The sequence below is a fragment of the Oncorhynchus tshawytscha genome, linkage group LG33, assembly GCF_018296145.1.
Source record: "Oncorhynchus tshawytscha isolate Ot180627B linkage group LG33, Otsh_v2.0, whole genome shotgun sequence".
Taxonomy (NCBI): domain Eukaryota; kingdom Metazoa; phylum Chordata; class Actinopteri; order Salmoniformes; family Salmonidae; genus Oncorhynchus; species Oncorhynchus tshawytscha.
The window spans coordinates 30,855,575-30,875,862 of NC_056461.1; the positions used below are offsets into that span (position 1 = coordinate 30,855,575).

Consider the following 20,288-nt stretch of genomic DNA (forward strand, 5'->3'; position numbering starts at 1 on the left):
TGCAGTGAACTGTGAAGCTGGTAAAGCTGCCGGAGCATTGCAAGATGCCTTCTCCAGCAGATCCCACAATCCACTATCCCTCAAACGCTGTCCATTCCCCAAAAGGCCCAATGTCCTGTGAAATATAAAGGTATGATGACAAATACTGCACGTATGGGTTTATTTTCTCCAATGGGATGATCATTCATCATGTGTGGTGATAATCCAATCATGGCAGACATGGAGTGGAGATAAAAATAGCCCTCTGTCTGTCCCCATCGACACCTGCCTAAAAACACTGTCACATAACAATCACCGGTCGAATCAACTATAGAACCATACATGTTGTTTAAGTTTAATGTAAGAATTGTAATTAGAGTGAGAAACAAACTAAATTCCCATTTTAAACCTGGCTCGTTCAATCATATAATTAACCGTATCGTATTTTATTTGACATAAAAATGAAAATGACCCCTTATCACATAGCTATCCTATTGAAATCCATTGTAAGATATTGAATTCAACACATTCACACGTATTATTTGTGGATGGAATTACCCTGTAATTATCTTTTCAACAAAGTTCTAATTCTTTAGGAGAGACATTGGAGGAACAGAAAGAAGATTCATCTTGGGTATTATCTGCTCCCGCCCCTCCAACCATATGTTTGTTTGTGTACATGTGTGTATATATGTGTGTTTGTACTGTATATGTTTGTGTATTTGTGTGTGTGTGTATATATGTGTGTGTATATGTGTGTATATGTGTGTATTTGTATGTGTGTATATATGTGTGTGTATATATACATGTGTATGTATATGTGTGTGTATATACGTGTGTGTGTATATGTCTGTATACTGTATTTGTGTGTATGTGTATATATGTGTGTATGTATGTATCCCGCAAATAACCAGTCTCAACGTCAACAGTGAGAGGCAACTTCGGGATGCTATTCAGTGTCTGTTCCTCTGTCCAGCATCCTGGAGTCGCCTCTTCACTGTTGACGTTGAGACTGTTTTTTTGCGGGTACTATTTAATGAAGCTGCCAGTTCAGGACTTGTGAGGTGTCTGTTTCTCAAACTAGACACTCAGTTGTGCACCGGGGCCTCCCACTCCTCTTTCTATTCTGGTTAGAGCCAGTTTGCGCTGTTCTGTGAAGGGAGTAGTACACAGAGTTGTACGAGATCAGTTTCAGTTTTTTGGCAATTTATCGCATGGAATAGCCTTAATTTCTCATAACAAGAATAGACTGACGAGTTTCAGAAGAAAGTTATTTGTTTCTGGTCATTTTGAGCCTGTAATCAAACCCACAAATGTTGATGCTCCAGATACTCAACTAGTCTCAAGAAGGCCAGTTTTATTGCTTCTTTAATCAGAACAACAGTTTTCAGCTGTGATAACATAATTGCAAAAGGCTTTTCTAATTATCAATTTGCCTTTAAAATGATAAACTTGGATTAGCTAACACAACGTGCCATTTACTTCGCTACTATGGTCTATTTATTGCCTTACCTCCTCACGCCATTTGCACACACTGTATGTAGACTTTTTCTATTGTGTTATTGACTGTACGTTTGTTTATCCCATGTGTAACTCTGTGTTGTTGTTTGTGTTGCACTGCTTTGCTTTATCTTGGCCAGGTCTCACTTGTTCTCAACTGGCCTACCTGGTTAAATAAAGGTGAAATAAAAAATAAATACAAAATTGGAACACAGGGGTGATGGTTGCTGATAATGGGCCTCTGTACGCCTATGTAGATATTCCATAAAAAATCAGCCGTTTACAGTTACAATAGTAATTTACAACATTAACAAAGCCTACACTGTATTTCTGATCAATTTGATGTTATTTTAATGGACATAATATGTGCTTTTCTTTCAAAAACAAGGACATTTCTAAGTGACCCCAAACTTTTGAATGGTACTGTATGTGTGTGTGTGTACAGTATATGTGTGTGTGTGTATAGGTGTGTGCATACGTGTGTGTGTGTGTGTGTGTGTATATATGTGTATATGTGTGTGTGCATAGGTGTGTGTTTGTATGTGTATATATGTGTGTGTATATATATGTGTGTGTATTTATGTGTGTGTATACGTGTATATATGCGTGTGTGTGTGTATATATATGTGTGTGTATATGTGTGTGTGTAAATGCGTGTTAATATGTGTGTGTATATGAGTGTGTATATATGTGTTTGTGTGTATATATATATATGTGTATATGTATGTGTATATGTGCGTGTATGTATGTGTATATGTGTGTGTATGTATGTGTCTATGTGTGTGTGTGTGTATATGTGTATGTGTGTGTATATATGTGTATATGTGTGTATGTGTGAAGACAAAAGTCCCATCTCGAATGGACTAATAAAGCATATCTTACCTTATCGTGTTTAGTTATTACCACTACCTTCACTAATACTACTACTGCTAAAACTACTACAGCTATTAATACTACCACTACTGCTATTACTATTAATACTACTACTGCTATTACTACTAATACTACTATTACTACTACTGCTAATACTACTATTACTACTACTACTATTACTAATGCTACTAATGTTGCTACTGCTACTACTACTATTACTGCTAATACTACTACTACTAATAGTAATACTATTACTTTCCCAATACATTTAAATATCATTCATTGATTTTTAAGATAAACGCATTTGAACATTAATTCCATAAAGAAAGTAGCCCTTCTATAGCACAATATATTTATAGCAGCTAGCCGATATTGTTATACAAGCTTGCATTTGGCAGGTGCATTATCATCCTTACCATTTTAGTACAACACTAAGGTCTCTTAAATCCAGTGATGTTCCCCCTATGAGACATTCCGTAACACTGAACTGGAAAGCCACGTTGAAAGTGAAATTCAGAGTGGACCTTAGTAGTGAGAGTGAAGTAGTGAACACTAGTAATCCACTCAGGCATAGTATCAGAAGGAGTGACGCATTACAGACCTAGGGAAGATGACCTGTGGATTATAATAAATCCCTTCTATCCATCTCCAACACTCTCAGTAACACGCCTATTGCTCAGAGTCCCCATGTTTGGCTTAAATGTTTAACGACCCCCCCCTACTTAAGTGCCTAAGAACTGATCTTTCACAAACCTGGGTACAGTAAGTAAGGTACCAATTTTGAATGCAATGTAGTTGTGATAGGGAATTGTTTCAGGGGAAAACATAGTTTTTTTGAACATACAGTATCTTGGATTTATATCAATACAACTATCGTGACACTGGAGGAACTTGCAGAAGACAAACAACCAGTCAATAAAACAGCAATCATGCTCCCCCGTTACTTTGTCAGAGTGAATAAGGCTTGGGCAGCAGTAGGTTAGAGCAGACGCATACTAATGATCTGTCACAGACACACAAGCAGCTCTGTTTAATTTCTGAGCGATACATGACCAAAAGCACAAATGTTGGCAGCTCAAAAACAAATGTTGTAGGCATCACAAGTCAAGGCAAGAAAGATGTATTGACACGATAGATTGTCTCCAGCTCATAAGCAAAACACAGCTGGCCAAACACTGTCATATTTCCAGTTAGACATGACCTCTATACACTGTATTGCCGTCACAGAAACAAGCTGTCGGTGTACTGTAGCACGTAAAGCAATACAAACTATAGCCTTTTACTTCTCTCCCTGATTGTCCACAATAGTCGCATGCCCCATATTGAGTGAATAGTGTTTGTTACACATTGAGAAACATAAACATTGGAGTTGTTTGATGCGCTACGGTTGGCCGGCCAATGGTTTAGTATTCTTCAGTAGTTCAGAGGCTGACAGTCTCTCCCCAGAGCTGGGTTTATTGCTCCTCCTCCTCTGCAGAAAAGCCATGAAGTTGTCATTTTTGGAGCTTGACTTCTGGACGACCCTCGGGGTGCCTTTAATGGGGGATCCGTAACCCTGCCTGCTCCCAGTGCTGTCAGCTGTTTCTTTACGACCCAGGAGTTTCTTCTTTGACCTTTAAAAAAACAGGGAGTCCAGAAAGTAGACCAATATAATACACTTGTTATGAAGAAAAAACCTTTGAGAAACAACTAAAAGATGAAATAATTCTGACAATATACTTTTTTGGAAAGTGTGTTAATGCTTGTTTATTTGTTGGATGTAATTATTTAACCAATTTAGTGTGCATGAAAGTGGACAGGGCTCGTCTCCTTATATCTAGTTTACCTATGTAGCACTGGTAGTTTGTTTTGCGTGTTGCTTACTATTCTATTTTGTGGGAAAGTAAGTCCCAATACCTGTGTATGATGGTGAATAGGTCCTCAGTAGTTGGCTGTGAGGAGTTGTGGTCCAACTCTTCCTCCTCCTGCTCCCCGAGGCACAGTGTTCTCATCTGAGGCATTGCCCTCCTCTCTTCACTGTTCTCATCTAGGAATAATCCTGTTGGAAAAATACATAACACCATAAATTCCATTTGGGATGAAAATACTTTAGTTCAAGAGCTAACTCGTGCCATCTACATATTATGCGTACATATTGATTCAATAATAACAACATACAATAAATAATGTTACAGATGATGGTATAGATGTTGGTTACAGATGATACAGACTGCATGCATAGAGTTCAAAACAGTGTGAGTGAGTTCTTCTTATAAAATTGAAGAATACCATCTCTTATCCTGTTATGGTTGCAATCTTGTCCAGTAAAGTCTCTGTCTCTGTAAACACTGGCAGTAACCTGGTAACCACTGGCAGTAACCTGGTAACCAGTGGTAGGAGGCTGGTATGCACTGGCAGGAGCCTGGTAAGCACCACTGAGCCCAGACCAGACATGGCTCCTGGTGCTCTCCTGTCCCAGTGAGCTGATGGAGGGCATGAAGAGGACATCAGGTTTCTTTGCGACTGGAGGGGGAACCAACTTCTTTTTCCTATCTAGTTCAGCTTGAAGAGATGTGGTGCTGGTGAGAGAGGTCCTTCTCATGTTCCTGGTCTCTGAATGGCAGGAGGCAGGTGGTGGGTGTGAGTCAGTCACATCATATTGCTGCCTGTCTACAGCTTGCTGCCTCTGAAACATAACCCCATCACTGGCAACACGAGGAGGCTGATGTGACCTCTTAGGCTTCACTCTTCTTTCCACCATAAACATGTCCCCTTGCCTCTCTCTTGGTGAGGCAGGAAGGGTCTCTGAGAACTGTGTAGAGATTGAGGAGGACTTTACCATATGTATCGGTGGCCATTTGTGTGCGGGTGGCTTAGTAGCAACAGGTGGTTTAGATTTAGGACTGTGGTGGACCAATGGACAGCTCTCCAGCTCCTGTTCCTGCTCCTCCTCCCTGATGACTTCAGGTGAGCCCTCCAGGCCTTTGTCTGAATCTGAGCTGCTGACGGAACGTAAACGAACATTGCTGAGATCCTCCTGGGTCACCACAGGCATCACCATCATGCTGGAGCTCAGCCTCTGTCTGGGTTTGGTAGTGCCAGAGGACTCGGAGTGACGCCGCGTGGCTTTAGATTTGACCAACGTCGGGTCTGGGAGAGGGACAATCCCTGGCAACTCCAGGGACAGCCGTAGCCTGCTGTTGCTGGCTCTGGGGGAGGTGGGTGAGGTGGAGGACTTGGGGCGCATCCTGCAGCCCAGGGGGGAGGGTCCAGTGATGGCAGACGTGAGGATAGGAGGGGGGGAAGTCTCACACTGAGATCTGGACTTGCCATTGGAGGGGGAGACTGGGGCAGGTGGTAGGAAGGTGGACTGTTTACAAGTTAGAGATGGAGGGTGTCGCAAGGGGGGGGAGGGTCTGACCGATTCTGACCAGCTGGGGGCTTTTTTGTCCTCATTTCCAGTAATGACCATAGCAGGACCTGAGCTTGACATGGAAGAGCAGGGGTCAGTCGATCTTACTTCACGTAGCTGCCCATTATTGTTGACTGGTGGCCCAACCAGAGCCTGTACAGGCTGAGCAGGGGACTGCTCCAGGCACAGTACCTCCTCTGTCCTGGGTGTGGAGATGAGGATGAGGTCAGGCAAGAAGGAGTCTTGGGTAGCTGTGTCTCTGTCCATGTAGAGGCTCTTGGTCCTGTTGTCTCTGAGCTGGGAGGCGGAGTCTCTCCTCAGGGACACGCTACGGGTTGGCGGCGCCGGCCTCCTCCTCGTCTTCCTCAGGATGATGCTGTGGGACCGCGACCGTGGACCACCGTGATCAGGGGAGACGTCTGGGCTCAACGGGGAGCTGTCGCCTCTACTAATGTCCTCTGAGCTGTTGTCAGGGCATAGGTGGACGTAGCTGTCACATCTGCTTCTGGAAGTAATTGAGTTTGAGGCAGTGGCTGCAGAGAAGGAGCGACCGCGAAACTCAGGGTTGTGTACTGGCAGGACCGTCTCCTCATTTTGAATGGGGTTAACTATATAACACTCCCTTTCACCCCTTCTACTGGCAGTGTTAGCCATGGCAGACAATCCAGTGGAGGCATAGGGGCCAACCTGCTGGAACTGGGAGGTCACAGAGGCTTCTGGGGGGTGGCATATCTTGGCAGCATGCTGGCATGGGGACTTCACCACGTCAGGACAAGGGGACATCATGATGTTTGGTTGGTATGATGTGTTGTCCCAGTTGGGGGAGAAGGTGGACCCTTTGGGCCCCTTCCAGGCCTGACTGGTACACATCAGGGCCCTGTTCTCCATGACATCAGAGACAGGCCTGAGACACCAGGTAGATCACAGGCTGTTTGGCTGAGCAGAGATGAGTCCTCTTTAGAGAACAGAGTTTCACAATTCCTTCATCTGGATGTTACCTAAGGGGACGAGAAGATAGAAGAAACAAGTTGTGTGAGTGACAGCACAGTGGGGTGTTCATCTTGGTTTCAGAAATAAAACAAAATATGCTGTTCTGTCTTTTGTTCATTTCCCTTTTGAATATAACCATAGTCCTTTGAGTATGAGGATACTGTATATAAGGAGAAAAGGAGCGTGTGAGTGGGAGAGGGTGAGTGAAATGTGGCTGGAGAGAAGGAAGGAAGTCAGAAAATATCTCTGCCTATCTTGTGCTTGATAAATGAAGAGTGGGTGTTTACCATGGTAACTGCTACCTGGTCATCCCTAGTCAGATCACAAAAACAATCATTTGAACCCCAGATTAGATCTATACTGCATGATGCCTGGTTCGACACCATCTACACTGGATGGGATGAGCAAACTATTGAAGAATAATTGACAAATTGGAAAAGCTATTCCAGTAATCATACCTAAAAAAATCCATGGCTGTTAACAAAATGGAAAGATTGTGTGTAGGGAAAAAAAGAGAACATTTTGATTGCGTTAGATTGACAACAAAAAAATGGTTAATTAAGAGGACCATGCAGTCATGTAATGAACAGGAATAAATATATGATAAATGCAGAATTTTTGTTTCAGGGATAGTATGATGAATGATCTACACATCCAAGGATGGAAGACTTGCTTAGGTCTCAGCACAGTCAGAGTGTGAATTAAATTAGCTAAGGAAGGCGGTCAATGCTGTTTCTTGGGAAAATGCTCCTCTGTCGTTGTTGGAGAGGGCACGTGCTATTGGGATAATTAGTGGGGTACAGACTGTTGCATACAGCTGATCATGGAATCCTCCCTCTTTCATTGCTGGACTAAACCTGTAGTTGTTATGAAGTTCATCTATTATTTTCATCTTCATTTCCGCTCTATCGCCTGCCTTCTCTCTGGACAACTCTCTGAGCAATATCTTCTGCCTTAAAGAGGAAGATCTCTAACTATTTCTTTCCTCTAAATGGTGTGTTGGTTATGATGTCATCAAAGACTGTGTTTTAGCAGGGGTCAAGTAGGCCATTTAGATATGCTGCACACTCCACCACTGACAGTCAAAGGAGAGTTTTCTCTGCATTCATCGGCATAACAAACACCATAGCCTTTGGGAATGGTTCCCTGGGTGAACGTATGATCACTCCTATTCCCTTTCCTTTAACAAAACAGATTTTATATACACATACACACACACAAAGACCACACACAGACACACACAAAGACCACACACAGACACACACACACACACACACACACAAATACCACACACATACCCACCCACACACACATGCAAAAAGACCACACACACACACAACACACACACACATGCATGCACACATTTATACACACACATGCTTGCACGCACCCACATCAGATAGATGGCTAGAATGAAACAGATAGAAAGAGAGAGAGACAGATATATATATATATATATATAGAGAGAGAGAGAGAGAGAGAGAGATAGACAGAGATAGAACGCCAGAGAGACGTGTAAATACCCTAGAGCGACAGAGACCCTCGACTTCCTTGAATAAATAGATGCTAATTGGAACAATAAAAATGCTAATCTTTAACATAAACCACACAACACTGTTTGCATGTCTACATACATGAAGTCAAAATGAGTACATGACAGAATGAAGAGACATCAATGTCATCTCAACCTTCCTGTAAAACAGAGCCTGATGAATGTGTCCATAAATCCCTCCAAAGCCCTGTGTCCTCCCCTCCTACCTCACAGCTGGCTCAGGAGATAGAGCTGTGGCTTCCAATGCAGCACTCCTACATCTACGCTACAGCCTGCTCCTACAGCCCAATACATTCACATGCTGTTGCCATGACAATTGGAAGTGGGCTGCTACTTGCTCTGACTTCGTTGGATGCTGAGAGAGAGGGGGAGAGAGAGGGGGGGGAGAGAGAGGGGAGGGAGAGCGAGAGAGAGAGAGAGAGAGAGAGAGAGAGAGGGAGAGGTAGAAAGACAGAGAGAGGAGAACAGAGGATGGACATCAAAACATTTTTTGGATGGCGTGTGAAGCATATTTGCCTCTGAGGGACAAGGATGGTATTGAATTGTTTCAAAGAGGCTGGCACATCAAAATAGTTCCATTGCCTCAACAGCTGCATCATGACAAGAGCTGACTTGATATTCCTGGCATGCCTTGGATGGTTTACTTTGAGGAGCATAGATACAACCAAGTAATTCACAGCTGTTTTGCTACGTTGCTACTTTTCCACATGGACGTGTTCAACTTCATCAACTTTTATGTAAATAAAAGCATGACGGCTTGAGACACTTTGAGTAAATGTCTTACAATCACCTCAATGTTGTTAGTCTCAATGGGTGTGTTTACCAGATCATGCCAGGGGCGGCTGCTCGCTCAGGAACATTCCTTTAGAGGCTTCAGAAAGATATATCATGTCTATGTTGGTTTCAGGATTTTTAACTTTTTATTTTTTTATTTTTTTTATTTCACCTTTATTTAACCAGGTAGGCTAGTTGAGAACAAGTTCTCATTTACAACTGCGACCTGGCCAAGATAAAGCATAGCAGTGTGAACAGACAACACAGAGTTACACATGGAGTAAACAATTAACAAGTCAATAACACAGTAGGAAAAAAACGATTAAAAAGCATCAAGCCATACAGTCTCAACAAAATGACTAATGCACGGTGTAGCAGATGTTGACAGTAATAACTGAGACGAAAGATGACAGAGCTGAGAAAGAGAAATTGGCTCCATCCTCTTCTTCTAATGTTGAGACAGAGCTATTGACCAATGCTTCACAACGTTTGGGAAACATCGTTGGCACATGATGGGGACAGGAACAAAAAATAATTGCAACTCTAACTCCAGATGTGCAAGATGACTTTTCATCTCGCGCAGCAAATCACCGTGCAGCACCAGTTCATGACTACCTCCCACTCCTCCTCCACCACTAAAGGGGTCTCCACCCTCTCCATTTGCATTGTGCTGGATCCCCTTCGTCATGTACTTTCAGGTGGCGGACATCAGATACCCCCCCATCCCTTTATGTAACCTGAGTTTTTCTGCTAACTGCAACAGTTCTAAACGTATGTTGTCATAGACAGTCTGCTGTGTGGTCACATCTGAATAGAGCATTGTTACATGTAGGCCTTCATCACCTTGGTGGGACTACTGGTCTGTATGACTTATGAAGGTGAATTAAATACAACAGACAGTACTTGAACTGTACCAAGACGGCTTTGCTGTGCCAATTGTTTTAGAGTCAATGTGAACCCTTCAGAATAAGGCCTGTGGTTTATCCAAGCTTGACTTCTTTCCCCAGAGTAATCTCAGATGATGCATGCTAATTGAGTTTATTTCTAATACCATGCAGACATGACCTAATACATTTGATCTTTATATTTATTGATTTACTGCATTATGTTACGTAAAGTAAAGGTAGCAAAGGAATGATTGTACTTTTGAAACTGCTAGTTACTTAACTTGTTACATGTCATCTTCATGCCATATTAGTGGCCCTTAGTTGATCGATCGTAAAGAGCTCAAAACTGAGTTTATTCATTGGTCAATAATTCACCATTCCATACTAATGTTATCCACAGAACCTTTTAAACCTGATAGCCCATGACCTACATATAGAAATCAAATCACATACCTCTTTACCTGCAAGGAAGGAGGTCATGAATTGTACAATATACCGGATTAATAATAATAATAATAATAATTTGGAAATGGTCAAATTTACCTGATAAAAACCAGCCTCCTCAATGAGATGGTGAGTTGTCTCTCTAACCCTCACTCTTGTCACCCACGTACCAATATGACCAAATGTTCCTCAAATGTAACTTCTAAACCAGACCCTCCCTTTCAACAAAGGAAGTGGCTGTGTACCAGGCATTGTGACAGGAAACATGAGATGTGGAGTGATTAGGGCTGGGGCTGCTTCTATCGGGGTCAAGTGTTTAGTGAAGGGTGAGAACAACACCACTATTTCCACACCCCTTGCTTCCCTATTGGCAGACCATGCTCACACACCCTCCTCTATGTCGTGTAACTAGTACTAGAAGGTGATTCATGAAGTTGATCAGACTTCTTACAGTGATCATGAGGATATATGAAGGGAGGGTTTAAAATATTACTAGTGAAAGTTCATTGGTCTTAATAATTCCGGAAAAAGAAAATAACTCTGCATAGTAAAAAGGCACTTTTGTTTTTGACAGGCATGTCAGCTAGTTTGAGTCTTTTTTAGCCAGCTACTCTACTGACCAGTGGCATGGTCAAACTTCCAAAAGATGTCGCCCCCCCTCTTTAAAGTGATATACTGCCACCTGCAGGTTCCAGGACAACACAGTTCTCTACTCATACTGGTATCACTTTGTCAAGGGAGGAATGTGCTTTGAACATAAAATAAACTCAATCAGATGCTGGAACCATTCTCATCAACGGAGGTCAACAAGATTCATGCTAACTCTTGGGATCCTTGTGTGAATATATTATATTCCACGCAATTAAAATGTAGTTGGAAAAAATACCAGGCCATAGCTTAAAAAAAGTACATAAAATAAGTAAACCCGAAACAGCTAATAGTATTGACTATTTATTTCTGAAAATCTATGCTGTGTCACCCTCTTCCACAAGCTCTGAATCACACATCGAGTGAAGAATGGAGTGGGAGCACTTGACGTCAGTTGGAGAATCATCCACAGGACCAATAGGATAGTAACAAGCAAGAGTCAATGCCAGCGAATTGCCAATATCATTAGCGGTGTGTCAGCCAAGTCTTAACGTCTCCTGTGAGAAATAGAATCAGAAAAGAGTTGTTACAATAACGGTAAAAGAAAACAGAGTGTTTATATTATACATCGGTGCCGGCGGTTACCGGTTATAGTCTTCACCCGCGCGCCCAATGTCTCCATCTTCCCTGTGAACAGCTGTCAAGGAATGCGTATGGGCAGACCTCAACAAGCCATCTCAACATCACTTGACTGAGGCATAGTGACACGCACGGATGCACTGGTTAGTGATCAGCCTATATATCTATATATTATGTCCGTGTTTAAATGATAGACAAGAGAGAACCCTTTTCTCACATAAATGACATCATTTGGTTTTTGACCTTAGAAGTCCTTTATAATCACGCGAGAGGGTAAGAATAGATGTGTGGATTAATACTATTAATTTGCCCTGGGTGAAACAACCCATATCTAATGTTTGGGCATGCTATTACTAATCGAAATTACATGGATCTAAAATTAGATCAAAGACAAGCCATTCATTTCCATTTTTACCGTTTCTATAAATTCCTGCTCAAACAGCCAATCCTTGATGTCAGTAGTCCCGACAGAGGGGCTCTCATTTGAATTTAACTCTTTGTTGTATGTATTGGGAGACAACGGAGGAAATGATAAGTACACTAACAGCAAAGTTGAACTGTTATAATTTGACTAATCGGTGATACTCTGCTAATATCCTTTATGCATAAAAGGCGGCATTTTGGCCATGCATTCACGCCACAATTTGTCGTGCGTCTGTCAAATGAGACAAATGTTTTATTTGGAAATATGTAAGACACTCTTGAACACAAGTGTCTTTACACTGTACATTTCCCACGGTGATCACTCTGAAATTCTCTATCTGCGCCCCCTCCCCTTCTCTGTCATTCTCAGTGATGATTCACTCTCTGCGGCAGCTATGAGTAACCAATTCCAAAACACCTCTTCCCCAATCTGGAGTGTTCAAGAAGGAGGGAATTCCACGCCACCTCCAACATTTGAGCTGGAGCCGGTGCCTGTCACCGTGAATCCCTGGGATATAGTATTGTGTGTCACAGGGACCCTAATGTCTTGTGAAAATGCAATCGTGATTGCCTTAATTATTTACACGCCCACCCTGAAAGCGCCCATGTTCGTGTTGATAGGGAGCTTGGCTTTTGCGGACCTACTGGCAGGGCTTGGTTTGATAGTGAATTTTACCATCACCTACATATTTGATACGGGATTCGCGACGCTGCTATCAGCTGGACTGCTCATCACTGCCTTTTCGGCCTCCGTTCTCAATATCCTGGCAATCACTGTGGATAGATACCTGTCCCTCTACAACGCACTGACTTACCACACGGAAAGAACAGTGATTTTTACCATCGTCACACTGGTGCTCATTTGGGTGACTAGCATCACTCTGGGCGCGTTACCGATCATGGGTTGGAACTGCCTTAAGGATGAGACTACTTGCAGTATTTGCGCTCCCATTGATAAAAATCACGCGGCAGCACTGGCTGTGACTCTTCTTTTTGTATTCGCACTCATTTTGCAACTATACCTCCAGATTTGCAAGATTGCTTTTCGTCACGCGCAGCAAATCGCGGTGCAGCACCAGTTCATGACTACCTCCCACTCCTCCTCCACCACTAAAGGGGTCTCCACCCTCTCCATTATACTTGGCACATTTGCATTGTGCTGGATCCCCTTCGCCATGTACTCTCTGGTGGCGGACATCAGATACCCCCCCATCTATACCTACGTCACCGCTCTCCCAGCCATTTGTCACTCAATGATAAACCCCATCATTTATGCTTTCAGAAATCCCGAGATACAGAAATCTATGAGACTGGCTTGTTGTTGTGGATGTGCATCTTCCAACTTCCCTCTGCGACCAAGGACGCCAAGTGTTGTCTAGGCAACTGTTGTATGTTAGCCTATAGCCTCTAATCAAGTAGTTACAAACACATCACAATCTTAATGACTAATCCGAAAAGATTTGTGGGTGTTTTGTTTTGCATTTCGTGTGTATTGAATAACTACTGTACGTCTGATGTCCTCTTGTATATTTTACTGAGCATAGCATTAGGATGTCTGCTCTCAAAATAAACCCGTTCAATTTCTCTAAAGGAAGTGTATTGTCCCAGAGCTACCAGTGCAGTATTGATGCGTTTATATGGAGGTAGTAGCCTTCACTGTACGAGCGAGGCCTCATATAAAGGCCTCATATAACAACCTTTAGATTATAATTGATGCATCTGTACATGTCATGTGCAATGGCTCGGTGTTGCTCATAAAGCATTCAAAGTAGCCCCTAACTCATTAGGCAAATACGTGTTCTGTGTCAGTACAATAGGGCTAAGGAAACTACTCCTAATGTCCCCGTATTGATTCAATTCATTGGGAATAATGTTTATCAAAGGTTGTTGAATGTTCATCAGAAGGATGTCGAAACTTCGTACTGATTTATCGCGTCTCTACACCTTCAAAATGTTTAAACTGTCCCTTCAGTCTGTCATATAGTGGGGCAAGTAAAAGTGAGCCAATTTGTGATTTACGCATGGTTTATTGCGAGGGGGAAATGCTGGAATGAGTGGACTATGTAGCTCAACGTTATCCGCAAAGCCGTTTCAGCACCATGGACAACGAAACGTGAGCCATCGCCCACTCGATAACGGACGCATATGCCTGGTAATGCGAGCTATGTAGCTAGTACTGTAGGAGTGGAGAATAAGCCTAATTTGTGTGCTTTTTTAATTCAAGACAAAAGCAGCAAAATAGTGTCAGCCAAGGTTTTCCAAATGAACGCACCCAGACAGTATCATATATTCCCTGTGTGACGGGCCACTCTAAATGTTTCAAGGGGGAAACCCTTTGCATTCGTCATGCGCAACACTAATGGATTATAATTACAATAGACTACGTGCAATATCTGTATGCCTATAGCCTACCTAGACCCTCGGTAGACCTTACACATCGACATCTGATTGACTTCTGATGTCATAACATATTATTGTTGGTTGCCCACTAAAAACAAATGGTTCTACATAGTGCCAAAAAAGGGGCATTTCGCTTGTTACCATAGCATATCCTTTTTTTGGTGCTATATATATATATATAACTTTTTTTCAATTCTAAATTGAACCTGTATGGCGCAATAAAGAATAATTTCGTAAGGTTCTATAAATAACCATTAAAACATGTTATATAGCACCAAAAAAAAAGATTCCGCTATGGTTACAACCCTTTTTGGGGCTATATAGAACCCTTTTAATGGTTCTTCATATAACCTTTATGCAGAATGGTTCTATAAAGAACCTTTCTCAATCTAAACAGTTCTTTGTAGATCTATTTGAAGAACCATACAGGTTTTTTAAATTCTGGTTAGCCATATTGTTAAAATTCCATAGGTGTTATTATTGTGTTAATTGACAAGTTGAATCAGATGTGCTAGCTCTGGAACTGCTGGGGTGCCTGAGGAAAGAATTGAGAACTACTGAGTTAGACAACAGTTCTCAGTTGACACAAGGCCACACATGAGTCTTTCACTAGACACTGTTTCTAAACCATAGTCATATATAACATGTCATGGCATAACACAACAGATTAGAGAAACTAGAATAAATGAGCCGCTGGCCCTAAATATTTATTATCACTAAAAGAACAATGAAACCTTTTGTGAACTGTAAGGAACCATTGAAGGGCTCAAAGGGTTCTATGAGTCATTATGGTTCCACATAGAACCATCACCCTTCCCAAAGAACCCTTGATGACACCCTCTTTTCTCATGTTTTCACAACAAATCAATATTTAGGCCATGTACACAGATTTCTGTAGTGTAGTTGTACAGAATGGTTGCAGTGCATCATTTAAGAAAAAGCTAAATTATGCAAATTGTAGGCTACAGTTTTGTTCTGCTGTAATGGCACTCATTCCAATAGTTGGTAAATACAAATGTTCTAATGTCTTAACTGTTTTTGCCTTACTTTGTCTCACGGGCAATAATGTATAACTTGTGTGTTAATAGTGATAAACTGAATGACATTACATGTTGTTTCTCAATAGAACGTGAGCACTATACATAACTACTAGCCACTTGTCAGTTTATGACTGTATAATACAGTAGCTGCATCACTATGACTTCAGTAATGTATGGTGGACAGTTCAGTACTTGAATGAAAATGCAATGTCTGTTGTTTGAGATGTGTGTGGAGAGCCCTTACAGAATGTAGGCTCATCTACTGCCTATTCACTAGTAGTTCAGTCAAAGAGCTGCTATAAGCAATCCACAATAATTGGAACCCTCAATTTGATATGCTATGATTAGAGTCTGGTTGGAGGGAACTCTGCAACTAGAGTCATCACTATTGAATTGAAGGCTGTCTCCTGTGTGCCACAAAGCTTTGCCTGTGGTAATACTAAATGGAATGTTTGTGTATGATTCAAATGATTGTCCCAAACACTGATCCCCTTGGTCATCATCCTCCACTGTCAGCATGATTTGATTTTGCTATGTCAAGATCTAGTATTCTCACAGGGTTTGGAAGTCCTTATTAAGGTCTTATCATATTGATATAAAGCTATATTTTTATATATTTATTGAAATAAATGTATGTAGTTTGTATCTCTTATTTGTTTTAAATAATCAATTATGTTTTTGTCTTAAGGAAAACCACTTCATTGTGTCTTGTTCAACCAGTTTAGAAATGTGTTTAAGGTTTGATTGTTTTTATACCAAAACAATTGAAAAGCTACTGTCAAAGTTGTTTGCTTTCTTAAGATGCTGGGGCACTCTTTGTTGCATGGTTAATTTCTGTTCAAAACACCTCACCATATTGTCACCAAGACAGGGTTTTAGTTTGGGTTTTTGTAACAAAGGTAATCAACCAAATCTGTAGCAAGGAGACATCCAAACCAGGTGTCTGTGAAAGAGGCCAATAAATGTTTTTGTTTACCATGTTTCTGTTTGGTGTTGGTGACTCAGTGGGGTCCTGGCTCTATGCTCCCTGGGACAGATGGAGGCTCAGTGACTGCTGCCTAGTGCGATGCCACTGCCTTTGAGGGGAGCAGGAAAACAAACAGGATCCAACAACAGCTATCTGTATCTGTCTGGTGTGAAATCTGTCTCGTTGTCCTCTGTAGCTCAGTAGAACATTGCACTTGCTACGCCAGAATAGTGGTTTCGATTCCTGGGACAAACCGTATGTAAAATGTATGCATGCATGACTGCAAGTACCTTAAGATAAAAGCATCTGCTAAATTACATTGAATATTTTTAGAATAATAAACACTCCACTAATATCAGTGCTGCTTCACATGGGACCAGAAAGAGATACGGAGTCATTTCCAAAACACTTTACCACTGGAAGATTCCGGTACCATCTACAAACATTGGAAAGAAACAATACTCATTCAAAAACAGACAACACAGACTCTATAAATGCATTAGCTAGTTTATCATTATACATACAGTACCACATCCAGTGGGGATTTACCTGACCTTATTCAAATATCATCCTTAGGATGTGGCTCTACAGCTGGACAAGAAATACTGGCATGTCCTTGGCTTAGAATGAGCGACATGTCCCATGTCGTGGATCTCATGAGTTCATTTGTCTCTATGCCCTTCTTGTCGTCCCAGATGGCCAGATGGCCTGCGAGGTGGGTGGGGGTCATACTGTACATGTAAAAATAACCATTTACAAATGTCTCTCAGAACCAGTGCATAAATTGGTTATTCATATTCTAGTGATACAGTACAATAGGGTCGTTATATCAGTGCAATAGGTCACTGATAAGGAGTCACAAGAGGAACCAAGACAAAAGTAAGGTATCAGAACGCTTGTTTCATTTTATTAGCTACTCATACGTGCACTATTGTTACTAGGTTTGATCAATGTGATAGATAGTCATTTCATATCTAGATACCCAAATTCATTTTACAAGCAGTGCTACAAAAATCTATACAACAATGAATTGTAAAACACATTAGTAGTAATATAAACATATGACTTGATAGAACATAGGACCAGTATGTCTGAAACATTGCTATGCCCCCCCTCTCTCGTCTGCTCCAGCAGGACATTAGTCACACCAAAAATCAACCACTACCTCTTCAGGACTATCTATTTCCCAATCTGGCCCTCATACCATCATGGCCACCTAATCATCCCCAGTTTCCAATTGGCTCATTCATCCCCCTCCTCTCTCCTGTAACTATTCCCCAGGCCGTTGCTGTAAATGAGAATGTGTTCTCAGTAAACTTACCTGGTAAAATAAGGGTAAAATAAAAATATATACAGTATATATATATATATTTCAGGACTATCTCTTCAGGCCTTCAACATTAAGAGTCAGAAAATAAATTAACAGCAAGGCACACACACACACACAGACATGGTAGTCGTTAGTCAACCAGCAAATCTTCAGCAAATTATGTTCACCAAAAACGACAACTGATGTTACACACTGCCAATTAGGGTATCAATACTTAACCACAACACCGTAGACAAGTAAAACAAAGGTGTCACACTCTGACCATAGTTTGCGCTGTTTGTTTCTATGTTTTGTTTGGTCAGGGTGTGATATGAGTGGGCATTCTATGTTGTATGTCTAGTTTGTCTGTTTCTATGTGTTTGGCCTGATATGGTTCTCAATCAGAGGCAGGTGTTAGTCGTTGTCTCTGATTGGGAACCATATTTAGGTAGCCTGTTTTGTATTGTGGGGTGTGCGTGATTGTTCCAGTGTTGGTATTCACTTTACGGGACTGTTTCGTCTTCGGTCTTTTTTGTCGGTTCATTGTTTTTGTTTCTACACTTGGCATCAACCTAATATACACGTGGCATCTTCTTCATATAGAACAGAACACTAAATACTTTTCAATAGACAAATATTTAAGTACATTATGTTACAAATCAGACTAGTTGAAAGAATGCCTTGGCCTCTTCACCTTGAAAACAACATTGTAGTTTTTGTCTGACTCATTTACAGGTGGAAGATATGCAACTGAAACCACAAATAATATTCAAACTACAATATCATGACTCATGAAATAAACACCTTTATACTGGACCTTGTATATTATAATCATATACAGTGCATTTAGAAAGTATTCAGACCCCAAGCTAACTATAGCTAGGCTACTCATGATGATGTATTGGTTGACCAAGCTAACTACAGCTAGGCTACTCATGATGATGTATTAGTTGACCAAGCTAACTATAGCTAGGCTACTCATGATGATGTATTGGTTAACCAAGCTAACTATAGCTAGGCTACTCATGATGATGTACTGGTTGACCAAGCTAACTACAGCTAGGCTACTCATGATGATGTATTAGTTGACCAAGCTAACTACAGCTAGGCTACTCATGATGATGTATTGGTTGACCTAGCTAACTATAGCTAGGCTACTCATGATGATGTATTGGTTGACCTAGCTAACTATAGCTAGGCTACTCATGATGATGTATTGGTTGACCTAGCTAACTATAGCTAGGCTACTCATGATGATGTATTGGTTGACCTAGCTAACTATAGCTAGGCTACTCATGATGATGTATTGCTTGTTTGTTTTCTTCTTTTGAAGCGCTTGGGGATTATGAAAAGCGCTATAGAAATGTAATAAATTATTATTATTATCGGCCGATATTGGCCTTTTACCCCTACAGTGCATTCGGAATGTTTTCAGACCCCTTTACTTTTTTCACATTTTGATACGTTACAGCCGTATACTAAAATAGATTAAATTAAATAAAAATCATCATCAATTTACTCACAATACCCCATAATGACAATCTACACACACAACCCCATAATGACAATTTACTCACAATACGCCATAATGACAATCTACACACACAACCCCATAATGACAATTTACTCACAATACCCCATAATGACAAAGCGAAAACACATTTTTCAAATGTTTAGCAAATGTATTCAAAATAAACAACAGAAATACTTTATCTACATAAGTATTCAGACCCTTTGCTATGAGACATGAAATTGACCTCAGATGAATCCTGTTTCCACTGATCATCCTTTTTATTTATTTTTCCTTAATTTAACTAGGCATTTCTGCAGCATTGAAGGTCCCATAGAACACTGTGGCCTCCATCATTCTTATATGGAAGAAGTTTGGAACCACCAAGACCCTTCCTAGAGCTGGTCTCCCGGGCAAACTGAGCAATCGGGGGAGAAGGGCCTTGGTCAGGGAAGTGACCAAGAAGCTGATAGTCACTCTGACAGAGCCCCAGAGTCCCTTTGTGGAGATGGGAGAACCTTCCAGAAGGAAAACCATCTCTGCAAGCACTCTACCAATCAGGCATTTATGGTAGAGGGGCCAGACGGAAGCCACTCCTCAGTAAATGGCACATGACAGCCCACTTGGAGTTTGCCAAAAGGCCCCTAAAGGACTCTCAGAGAGACACAAGATTCTCTGGTCTTATGAAACTAAGATTGAACTTGGATGCCAAGTGTCACCTTGCACCATCTCTACGTTGAAGCAGAGTGGTGCAGCATCATGCTGTGGGGTTGTTATTTAGTGGCAGGGACTGGGAGACTAGTCAGGATCGAGAAAAAGATGAATGAAGAAAAGTACAGAGAGATCCTTGATGAACAGGACAACAACCCTAAGCACACAGCCAAGACAACGCAGGAGTGACTTCGGGACAAGTCTCTGAATGTCCTTGAGTGGCCCAGCCAGAGCCTGGACTTAAACCCGATCAAACATCTCTAGAGAGACCTGAAAGTAGCTGGGCAGCGACGTTCCCCATCCCACCTGAC

At 41.5% G+C, this 20,288-nt stretch overlaps 3 protein-coding genes across 4 annotated transcripts in view; 1 reads left to right on the forward strand and 2 right to left on the reverse strand.

Moving 5' to 3' along the window:
* Positions 1 to 3,264, reverse strand: part of LOC112231146 (retinal guanylyl cyclase 2-like) — a 23,749-nt gene extending 20,485 nt beyond the window's left edge. Inside the window, exons 1-2 of the mRNA XM_024397722.2 lie at positions 2,769 to 3,264; positions 1 to 115 (exon numbers count right to left, since the gene is read on the reverse strand). The exon at positions 1 to 115 is cut by the window's left edge and continues 713 nt beyond it. Of these exons, the coding sequence (XP_024253490.1) occupies positions 1 to 38 (38 nt within the window). The 5' untranslated portion in view covers positions 39 to 115; positions 2,769 to 3,264. The remainder of the gene's footprint in view (positions 116 to 2,768) is intronic.
* Positions 3,265 to 3,367: 103 nt separating this feature from the next.
* On the reverse strand, positions 3,368 to 10,604 carry LOC112231147 (NHS-like protein 2). 2 transcript variants are annotated; one of them, XM_024397724.2, is made up of 5 exons: positions 10,490 to 10,604; positions 8,492 to 8,640; positions 4,621 to 6,741; positions 4,249 to 4,390; positions 3,368 to 3,965 (listed from the first exon to the last, which is right to left on the reverse strand). In XM_024397724.2, exons 3-5 carry the CDS (start codon positions 6,629 to 6,631, stop codon positions 3,734 to 3,736), a joined length of 2,385 nt encoding a protein of 794 aa, XP_024253492.1. In that variant the 5' UTR covers positions 6,632 to 6,741; positions 8,492 to 8,640; positions 10,490 to 10,604; the 3' UTR covers positions 3,368 to 3,733. The 2 variants fall into 2 exon arrangements, with proteins under 2 accessions (XP_024253492.1, XP_024253493.1); XM_024397725.2 differs by lacking the exon at positions 8,492 to 8,640.
* Positions 10,605 to 11,427: 823 nt separating this feature from the next.
* On the forward strand, positions 11,428 to 16,460 carry LOC112230588 (G-protein coupled receptor 12-like). The gene is made up of 2 exons (XM_024396859.2): positions 11,428 to 11,760; positions 12,411 to 16,460. Exons 1-2 carry the CDS (start codon positions 11,753 to 11,755, stop codon positions 13,417 to 13,419), a joined length of 1,017 nt encoding a protein of 338 aa, XP_024252627.1. The 5' UTR covers positions 11,428 to 11,752; the 3' UTR covers positions 13,420 to 16,460.
* The last annotated feature ends 3,828 nt before the right edge of the window (positions 16,461 to 20,288 follow it).

What these genes read in the sequence shown, in the direction of transcription:
- LOC112231147 (XM_024397725.2), bottom strand. Translation starts at nt 6,631, where the DNA reads ATGGAGAACAGGGCCCTGATGTGTACCAGTCAGGCCTGGAAGGGGCCC. An exon ending in CCATAACAGGATAAGAGATG is followed by an intron (nt 4,391 to 4,620) that starts GTATTCTTCAAT and finishes TTTTTCCAACAG; the next exon opens with GATTATTCCTAGATGAGAAC. An exon ending in CTATTCACCATCATACACAG is followed by an intron (nt 3,966 to 4,248) that starts GTATTGGGACTT and finishes GTTTTTTTAAAG; the next exon opens with GTCAAAGAAGAAACTCCTGG.